General features: G+C 42.2%; 1 protein-coding gene across 1 annotated transcript in view; it reads right to left on the reverse strand.

Annotated features, from left to right (window-relative positions):
- LOC21392101 (chaperone protein dnaJ 10) overlaps positions 1–11,094 on the reverse strand; it is a 19,729-nt gene that overhangs the window by 824 nt on the left and 7,811 nt on the right. Inside the window, 2 exon segments of the mRNA XM_024171483.1 lie at positions 573–745; positions 854–1,012. Of these exon segments, the coding sequence (XP_024027251.1) occupies positions 573–745; positions 854–1,012 (332 nt within the window).

Below are 11,094 nucleotides of genomic sequence, written 5' to 3' on the forward strand. Positions count from 1 at the left end.
ATATATATATATACTCTGTTTGCTAATCTAATGGAAGAAATACAAAAATGGATCTCACAGGAGAACAAGTCATAATGGCAGACTAAATTTGTATACATCTTTATTTAGTTTAGTCCTTGAAACGGAACTTATATTAGTGGCAGACAAATAAAAAGTGACTCCTGTATTTCACACAAGAATTGCAAAAGAATCAAAGGGAATTCTTCTGGCATAGCTCAGGTCAATCATTACAACCACAACCACATGATACTAGACTATCTTCAACTGTAACCTTTTCCCACGCATGCTTACCAAACACGAGTTCAAATTGTACTTACTGTTCGAACTGAGTTAAATTGAACTACATCAGTAAAACAAACGGAGGCATATTAATTACTAATAGTCATGACGGTTCATTCTCTAATCAATTGTCATAATTATAATAATCACTAACGTGACAATGACGTAAAAGAAAATAATCAAAGCTGGTGTTAATTTTAATTACTTTTTCTATTAATGCCTTTAAAAAATAATAATAATAACCCAAGAAATAAGCATTTAATCCCGAAAGGAAAATGGATACTGCAACTCACTGCATGGCAGACGTGAGACAGAGTTGACTCAATATCAACCACATTAAGCTGCCATAGGGAATTAAGCATGGCATCCATTTTATCTTCTAAGGCTTTCACCAAGTTCTCTTCTTTGTTTTCTCCTTGGTTTATCTTCTTCAGCTCTTCCTGAATTTGAATTAAAGACACAGCACCTACACATTCAGAAAAGTGTAAGCAGGCCCGGTCAGAAAACTGAAGTTTAACAAGCGCATAAAGCTACCATTCACCAAATAAAATCCTCTTCAATCATAAAAATGCACCTGAAGCTGCCATTACTTGAGACTTTATCTGGTGTCCTTTATCTCTTACCCACTCTGCCAAGAAGGGAACTTTCATGTACCGTTTATCCTTTCCTAATTCTCTTGCAGCTTTCCTTGTGTAAATATATCCAATTGTGTGCAGCATAGCCTCGCCAAACGCTGTCGAGATATTGATAACGGGTTAGTTCAGGCAAAAAAAAGAAAAAGAAAAAAAAAACTTATTTTATTCAAGCATATGAAAATTCATTAAACAGAGCAGTAAGACTGGTGGCCCTACGATGAGAGTTGTTGCAAGATAAAGAAGAAACTTCAGAAGACCTTGAGCTCTCATTTCCTAATAACTTCTTTTATTCACACCTCGAGAATTAAGTGCACCAGGCTCGAAAAACCTAAACACCTGTTCGTTTTTTGAGAATGCTTGGCTTTCTTTGCAAAAACATATTGAAGGTTGCAATCTAACCCAGGTATCGCTCCAACAACTCCCCAATTTAGTGTGACCGGAACTAGGCATAGACTTTTCTTACTTTTATGAAACTGTTAAAACGATACATTTAACCCTTTCGAGAGTTTAGGCAAAATTGCTCAACACTAGCAATTAAGAGATGATATAGAAGACTTGTAACAGTATCAAAGTAACACAACTTATGTAAACCGCTCAACTACTGGAGTTTGTGATAGACCTCCAGTGCGTTTTATGTATGCTCAAAGGAGGAAGAGGCACCAAGTGGGGCAAGAGGGGAGTGGTGAACGTGCAAAGGAAGTTGCTGAGTTGGCAGAAGGCGTCGAATGATTGGTGCATGAGAGAATTCGCTATGCAGGAAGAAGGTGAAGTCAATTAGGGAATTGAATGTCTTGGGATTGGGAATTCAGTTAAGAGAATAAAAAGTGAGCTAGATGCAAAGGGAGGGTTATCAATCAACTTGTATCTTTTGGTCAAAAGAGCTAGGCTCATTGGAGAGCAGTGGACTCTCGAATATTCCACCTATCCTTAGCTTAATTTTCCTTTTCTTTTCTGGTTCATTAGATTATGTTCTGTTTACTCAGTTTTGATCGATCAATATAATCCATATTTTCTCTCATTGGGTGTTTAAGTATGTGAATTATTTCTCTGATCTCATCAAATTGGTATCAGAGAACCATTCCCAGATTGCTCCACCAAAGAAGGATGAGAGGGACAGTACTCAAGGGATTGGGAGGTCTTAAGAGAAATGCAGGCGTTCAAGGACTTGCAGAAGATTACGTGTTTGGATAGGGGAATGGAGTTGATTCTTGGCAAGTTGGAGGTACTGATGCGTCAACACACCGAACCTGACCAGGGAGGTTCTCTGGCGGCCACTGAACCACCAACAAGACAGTCGAGGGTGTCGGGGGAGAGTTCGGAGAAGGAGGGTGTGAATCGGGGGGGTATTAGAATCCCACATTGACTGGAGATATTGGTATGATCCACTTAACAAGGCGATGGCAATCCTCCCATAACAAGCCGGTTTTGTTAGGTTGAGTTAGGCTCAATATCCTTTAATTTCTATAAAATGGTATCAGAGCAGGCCCAGTTTTGCAATGTTGGGTCCCCCAATATCAACTTATTCGCAGCGGTTTGGCATGGTCCACGCTGTGCGTGAGGGGGCGTATTAGAATCTCACATTGACTGGAGATATTGGTATGATCCACTTAACAAGGCGATGGCAATCCTCCCATAACAAGCCGGTTTTGTTAGGTTGAGTTAGGCTCAATATCCTTTGATTTCTGTAAAATGGGGAAACCGTTTGCACTGCAAAGTCCGACAGATCGAGATGCCAGTTTTCAATAGCAACAACCCCGATGGTTGGATCTTCAAGGCAGAGTGTTGTTTCTCCATGAATCAGTTGAGTAACGCAGAGAAACTAGAAGTGGCTGTGATAAGTCTCGATGGGGAGGCTTTGGCGTGGTTCCAGTAGGAGGATGGCCCGCGAGCATTCTGAAGCTAGTCCGAACTGAAGACGATAGAGCTCGAACGGTTCCAACCCTCTCAAGAAGGGAGCCTGTGCGAGAAATTCCTAGCTCTTCTACAGGAGGCGACAGTTCGGGAATACCGCCGGCAATTTGAGGTATTTGTGGCACCGCTGACAGATGTGTCGGAGCAGGTCCTTGAGAGCAATTTCGTGAATGGGTTGAAGGCGTATGCGAGGGCAGAGATCCGGTTGTTAAAGCCTAGTGGGCTTGGGCGCATTATGGAGCTAGCCTAACAAGTTGAGGACCGGAAGGAATCTGCAATTGAAATAGTCTATGGCCCATTTAGGGGTAGCTGGAAATTGAGCTAAGCGCCCAAATGTTAGGACCAGCTTTGGGGGAAAAGGAACGAGTCCAACCCTAGCTCGAAGCAGTGTTGGAAGTTCGGGTCGGTGGGCTGCCCGAAGCCCGAATTTTTTCGGGCTCGGGCGGGCAAGCCCATCTCCCGCCCGCCCAAGCTAGATTTTCGGGTTCGGGCTCGGGCAGCCCGAATTTGACACTAACTCTCTTGCCCGCCGCCGTCTAACCGCCCTATACCACCGTCCGCCGGAATTTTTTTGAATTTTCCGACCATGCCTGACCCGCCCGAATTGCCCGACCCGAAAATAAGCCCGAAAATCCGAATTTTGCCCGAAGCCCGATTTGCCCAAAACCGCCCGAAAATTTTAGTTGCTACAAATTGGGGCATTCTGAGAATCGAACTCGGGACCTCTCACACCCAAAGCAAGAATCATACCACTAGACCCAATGCCCATATTTGTTATTTAAATTTTTAACTTTTAATTAAGATAAACACACAATTCCTTAATAGAAAGAGCAAATTCTTATTTTAGCAGTTTAATATTTCAGTTTTCACATTCTTGACCCTTTTTTATAATCAATCACATGATAAAATGATTCCTCAAAAAACAATATACACAAGGAAAGAAACACATTGCCATCACGTTTTTATTGTTTTTTATTTTTAAAAAGTGTTGTTTCTATATAATGCCGGTTTTGTTCTTATAGATACTCGTATTTTTCTATTCTATATCACTCTTCTTTCTTTATCTATTTATCTGTTCACAATCTCTCCTCATCCTCTTAATTATCCTCTTTTTTCTTCAACTTTCTTCACTCTATTTGTGACTCTATATCAAAGTAACTTTCTACTTGCATACCAAAGTAAATTGATAATTTATCAAAAGTCACTCAATGATTGGTTTGGTTTAATAACTTCATCTCTATTTGATGATCTCTATTTTAAAAGACTAGTCACTCAATGTTGATTGAAGCCTTGGTTTGCATTAAGGATTGGGATCGGGCCGATCAACATTTATAAGATACAATTTCACCGGCAAGCTAATAATGGATCGATGAATTTAATCGATTAACATTTAATTTTAAAGACGATCCTTTAGCTTTAAATTAAATTGTAAATTTGTAATTTGTAAATATGTATTTACCTTTGACATTGTATTTGTAATTGTATAACTTTGTAAGTTTATAAAATTTGTAATTCGTCACAATATGATTGCACTATTTTTTCCTTGCTAAGTTTTTATCCTAATTGGGTTTTTCTTGGTAAGGTTTTTAATGAGGTAATCATGAATTATAAATTTAAAAATTAATAAAAAAAATAAAATTTTTATATAGTTCGTGTGTTCATTTTAAATTTCAAATTGTAATATATATATATAAATTTTAACACAAAATAACTTAATATTAAAAAAAAAAGTTTAAATAATTCGGGCAATTCGGGCGGGCTCGGGCCACCCGGCCGGGCTCGGGCCGCCTAATACAAGCCCGCGGCCCGTTCAAGGTGAAATTCGGGCTCGGGCGGGCGGCCCAAATTTCTCAGGCGGCTCGGGCTCGGGCTCGGGCAAAAACTCGGGCTTTCAATTGGATGAAGTTTTATAGCAAATTTCAATGGCCACCACAAGGAGGTAGCGGTGGGGATAGATGAAGTTTTATAGAAATAAGCACCAGTTTTCGACATGTTGACAGGGTTGCCACCGCGCTGAGTGCGGGATCATGCTATAGTCCTTAAGGAAGGATCCTCACCAGTCAACGGCCAGCCATATCATTACCCTCAAGCTCAAAAGAACGAGATTGAAAGGCTGGTTCGCGAAATGTTGGCTGCCGAAAATCAGAATCATCCAGCCAAGTGTAAGCCCTTTCTCGAGCCCTGTTTTATTGGTTAAAAGAAGGATGGGAGTTGACGATTCTGTGTTGATTATAGAGCCCTAAATAGACTGTCCCAGATCGATTCCCTGTACCAGATATTGACGAGTTGCTTCATGAAGTGCGTGGAGCCACCATTTTTTCTAGGATTGACCTCAAGTCCGCTACCACAATATTCGAGTGAAGGTGAAGAACGTGCCGAAGATAGCTTTCCGCACCCACGAGGGCCACTACGATTTTCTCATAATGCCCTTTGAATTAACCAATGCGCCGGTACATTTCAAGCCCTCATGAATAAGGTGTTTTGCGCTTACCTACGGAAGTTTGTGCTTGTGTCCTTTGATGACAACTTGTGTACAGTCAGAATATTGAGGAACATGCTCATTTGGATGTGGTTCTAGCAGAATTGAAGCAATATGGTTTGTATGCTAATGCAAAGAAGTGTTGTTTCGGACAGCCATCCCTGAATACTTGGGACATATAATTTCAGGCAACAGCGTCGCCGCCGATCAATCCAAAATTGCAGCCATGTTACAATTGCTAGTGCCTAGAAACGGGAGGGAAGTGCGAGGTTTCCTAGGACTAATGGGGTACTAGAGAAAATTTGTGGCGAGATATGGGAGTTTAGCATGGCCGCTAAAGAACCTCTTGAAGACGGAAGGATTTTTGTGTATTCCGGAAGCTGAGGAGGCTTTCTAAAAACTCAAGAAAGCTATGACAGAGGTTCTGGTTCTAGCACTACCTGATTTTTCGCAATCATTTGTAGTGGAGATGGATGCTTTAGAGATTGGAGTTGGAGTGGTGCTAATGCAAAACTAGCGGCCAATAGCCTACTTTAGTCAAGCTCTATCGTCTCGTGCTCGCCATATATTAGTTTATGAGAGTGAGCTTATGGCTATTGTTCTTGCAATAAAAAAAATGGAGGCCTTATCTCTTAGGCCGCCACTTCATTATTCGCACGAACAAAAAGAGTCTATCGTTCTTATGGGAGCAACGGCTTGTTAGTGAAGACAATTAGAAATTGATGTCTAAGTTGCTTGGTTATGATTTTGAGATACAATATAGGCCGGGTCTTGAGAATAAAGCGGCTGACGCTTTGTCGCGTCTGTCAAATGCCCCAGTTCTCATTGCCCTTTTCGTGCCCATGGTTCTCAATTTGGAAGAGTTGCAGCAGCAAGGTAACTTGATGAATGCCTAAGATAAAAGCTTATCTGCAGACCAATAGGGCTGCACATACAGGCTTCAGCTTGCAGCAAGGCATATTGCTTTTCGAGTGGACGAATTGTGATCCCCTGACTCCCTTCATAGCATAGTGATAGAACTAAACAACACATAACAAAATCGATAGAAAGTGAAAAGAATCCGAATTGCCAGTCTTTATTCCAACATTGTGATTTACAGAAATGCTAAGCTTTCGAGAGGCCTAACTCTCTCGCCCAAACAATCCAAGCCCCGTTCATTTCACCGATTCGAATTTAGAATTCGAGTTTTGCTACAGTAAAAAGCTCTTAGAAACAGTCATATCTAACTTTTTTGCTACAGTAAAAAGCTCTCACATAAAATCACATCTTATAGCTCGAATTAAAAACTCGAATCAACGAACTAAATGGGCCCCAAAAAATTCCATGCTTCTCTTAAATCTAAAACTCCTATTTATATTTGTTCCTCACTATTTCCCCACTAACTATGCCACGTTGGCACTTAACACCCAATACCCAACAGACTCCAGTAACTAACCACTAACTGACTTGCCCTTCTTTCTCCTTATGTAAGTAATATAGGCGGCTTATCAATACCCCCGGACCAAAGCGTCACCTTATCCTCAAGGTGAAAAGCAGGAAATTGTTGCTGCAAAACATCATACGATTCCCATGTAGCTTCAAAATCAGGCAAACCTTTCCAACAGACGATGAGCTCAATGCTATGGGATGATCCAGGTGCACTAGAACAGATGCCAAGAATCTCCTCTAGTTCCACCAAAAGCTCAAAATCAGATTGTAATTGAGGAGGTAAGGAACAGGCAACCTGATTATCCCCTATAATCATCCTGAGTTGGGAAACATGGAACACAGGGTGTATAGTAGCGTCATCTAGTAGTTTAAGCTTGTAAGCAACAAATCTAATCCAGGCTATCACTGCAAACGGCCCATAATACCTTGGTGCCAACTTCTCATTTCAACGAGCTGTGAGAGAACGTTGGCGATAAGGGCAAAGCTTTAGGAAAACCAAGTCCCCTATTGAAAACTGCACTTCCCGTCAATAAATTTCCGCTACCACCTTCATGCGCTATTGTGCTCGCTCCAAGTGATGCTTCAAATCATGTAACATGCGATCCCTAGCACTCAATTGTTGCTCAACAATAGAAACTGGCATAGAACCCTTTTCAAAGCAAAGCAATGGAAGCGGATCCCTCCCATACAACACCTTGAAAGGCATAGTGTTGGCTGCTAAATGATATTAAGTGTTGTACCAATACTCACTCCAAGGCAGCCAACTAGCCCACTATTTCGGTTTCTCATTAGCAAAGCAGCGCAAATATATCTCCAGGCATCTATTGAGCACCTCAGTTTGTCCATCCGTTTGTGGATGATAAGCGAAACTACGTCTTAACACCGTCCCCTGCAACCAAAGCAACACTTCCCAAAACTTAAAAACCTTATCACGAACGGACACAATAGATAGAGGAAATCCATGTAACCGGATAATTTCCTTGACAAAAAGTGTTGCAACACTGTGCGCTGTAAAGGGGTGACGAAGACCTAAGAAGTGAGCGTCTTACTCAATCTGTCAACAACTACCAATATGGTGTCCACAACCCCCGATTTAGGCAAACCCTCAATGAAGTCCATTGAGATATCATCCCAAACTCTCTCCGGAATCGGTAATGGTTGCAGTAGCCCACTTGGTGCTAAAGTAGAAGATTTGTGCTGCTGACACACGTTATAACTAGCAACATACTCTCGAATGTGGCGCTTCATTCCAAACCAAAACAAATTGGCAGCAATCCATTTGTAAGTCTTCAAGAACCCAGAATGTCCTCCAATGGGGCTATCATGATACTCCTTAAGAATAGAAGGAATACGGGACGAATGCCTGGGAATGACCAACCAGCCTTCATAGAGAAGTCGGCCCTAAACCACTGTGAACCCGAAACGAACAACCTCCCCTCGTTGCAATGTTGATACAATACGTTGAAGTTCCCCATCTTCAAATACTTGGAAAGCTATATCCTCCACTAAAAGAGTGGTTGGGACATTTAAGGCCATAAGGAAAGCCCCGTCCGATTGCCGTGAAAGTGCATTGACCGCCTTATTCTCCAACCCCAGACGATACTCTATGTCAAAATCATAACCCATCAACTTAATCAACCACTTTTGGTGCTCACTACCACCATCCGTTGCTCCAATTAAACTTTAAACTTCGCTGGTCAGTACGGACAATAAACTTTTGTCCAAGCAAATAATGCCTCCACTTTTGAACGACAAAGACAATGACCATGAGTTCCCGCTTATAAACAGATTTCAACCGAGCACGAGGAGGTAAAACATTACTGAAATACGCAATTGGCCGTTGGTTTTGCATGAGAACAACCCCTAACCTATAGCCCGAAGCATCTGTCTCTACTAGAAATCGGGAAGAGCTAATACAGGCACCGTGGTCATAGCCTCTTTCAAAGCTTAAAAGGCGTTTTCAGACGTTGCATTCCAATAAAACCCATCCTTCTGATAAGCCTTTACTCAGACAAGTGTACATTAGGAAGAGCAAAGGCTTAGGAATGGGCAGGGCTTGATCGTGGGAGAGTTGTTTTTAGCCTTAAGTATACTTCTAAACTCGTAGTATTAGAAGTATACTTACTGTGATAGCTGGCAGTGGGAGGGGAAATTAGGTGGAATGTATAAAAGGAGAGGGAAGAGGAGTGGAAAGGGCACGGGAGAAATAATCAGGAAGTAGACAAGACTTGGAATCATTCCAAGCAAAGGGAGGAAGCAGACCCTCGAAGATCTGCGTATCATTGTATAGATTCTATCGATTAATAAAGTTCCTACGTTGATTCTTTCTAGATTCTTGCAATTCTTGAATTCACTCATACATTGATCTTGTTCCAAACACCAAAGGCCTTATCACCTTCTTCAATTTTTCTGTCAATGGCCAAGCAATGCTACCATAACCCGCAACAAACAATAATATCCTGTAAGCCCAAAAAATCCTCTCAACTCCCGAATATTGGTGGGACGTGGCCAATGCACCATAGCCTTGATTTTAGTCTCATCCGCAGCCACACCATCTCTAGAGATGACATGACCAAAGTACTCTAAGCTCCCCTGGCCAAACTAACACTTTTTACGATTAGCAAATAGCCGATTAGCGGCTAACAATCACAACACCGAATCCAAGTGTACGACATGCTCTTTAATAGTAGAACTGTACACCAAAATATCATCAAAGAATACCAGCACATAACGCTGCAAAACATCTCTGAAATATCATTCATTAGAGCTTAGAAAGTTGCCGGAGCACTAGTAAGCTCAAATGGCATTACTACAAATTCATAATGCCCCTCATGAGTTCGCAAGCCGTTTTAGGACACGTCTTCACATCGCACCCGAATCTAGTGATACCCCCCAATTTCAAATCAAGTTTAGAAAAATATCGTGCACCAAACAACTCGTTAAGCAACTCATCGATCACTGGTATAGGAAATTTATCAGCCACTATCACCTTGTTCAGTGCTTAGTAATCTACACAAAATCTCCAACTCCCATCCTTTTTCTTTACCAACAAAACCAAACTTGAAAATGCGCTGTAACTATGCTAAATTATGCCGGCGGGCAACATATCACGAACCAATCCTTCAATCTCCGCCTTTTCCACGTGCGGATATCGGTAGTGTTGCACATTTATTGGCGCGGTCCCCAGTAGGAGTGGAATAGCATGGTCTCGAGAATGATGTGGCAGAAGCATACTCGGATTATCAAACACCCCCGGGTGCTGCTGTAACACGATCTTGATAACATTGGGTATCTCATCACACATTCCATTCGCCATAGCCAAACTCCTAAATTCCACCAAAATGCCCTCGCCCTCTTCCTGAATTTCATTGTCTCATCCCCCATAAATCCAATCAAAGAATGAATGGAAATTTCTACTAGATTTTCCACAGTAGTCGGTTCGTCGTTCCTGTCCAAAATCACGTCCAACAGCTCCCCTGTGCAAGTTTGATCAACCACCATCACCTGTAACTTAGCTCGTTTGCACCGATGACCAGTAGAAAATTTTGCGTCACAACAATAGCACAATCCCCACTCCTGTCGCCGCTGTAACTCCTCATCTGTAACATCCTGCTGCCCCTTCCTTTCTCAGTCATGAATGGAACTGCGACATCCAAATTCGAAGATGCCCCAGAAACGACGCCATTCCCACTATGAGAAATGACTAGATTCATGGTTCTTGTTACTGGGCTCGAGTGTACACTTAGGCCACATGAATACGCTCCTACTAGCCAATTCTTGGTATGGTGGATCGCAACGTTGCAGTCCTCAATTCGCTTGAACATTTCAATTACCCTTATCAACCCAATGGGCCTCAGCTTTCTAATCTCGGCCCGAATGTCAGACTTCAGGCCATTAATGAACTGGGCTTCCATCGTCTCCGGCATGATATCAACAAGAGGCATCAATAGCTTCTCGATTTGTTCCCAATAATCCATTACAGTACTGGTTTGCCGGAGCGCCAAAAATCTCCCTCGCCGTGCTCTCCCGTGGATTGGAACCTCTCCAACAAAGCCTCTGATAACTCTGTCCCTTCCCAAATAGGGTGCTGCCTATCAAACCAAGTGCACCAATTCAAAGCAAATCCTTCCATACACAATGATGCAGCTTCCAATTTCTCCGCCTCAGTGAGCCGATTCAATGAAAAATATCGTTCAACGCGATGAATCCACACTTCCGGGTTGATTCCATCAAACACCGACATCTCGAGCCGTCAAATTCGTGCCTCCAGAACCACACCGTATCGGTCGCCACTAACCCCGTGGGCGGCGGAACCTCGGCCAAACCCTTTCTTGATCCTCCTGAATCACCATCAGTCTCTCG

This window comes from Morus notabilis, unplaced genomic scaffold (genome assembly GCF_000414095.1).
Source record: "Morus notabilis unplaced genomic scaffold, ASM41409v2 Scaffold326, whole genome shotgun sequence".
NCBI lineage: Eukaryota > Viridiplantae > Streptophyta > Magnoliopsida > Rosales > Moraceae > Morus > Morus notabilis.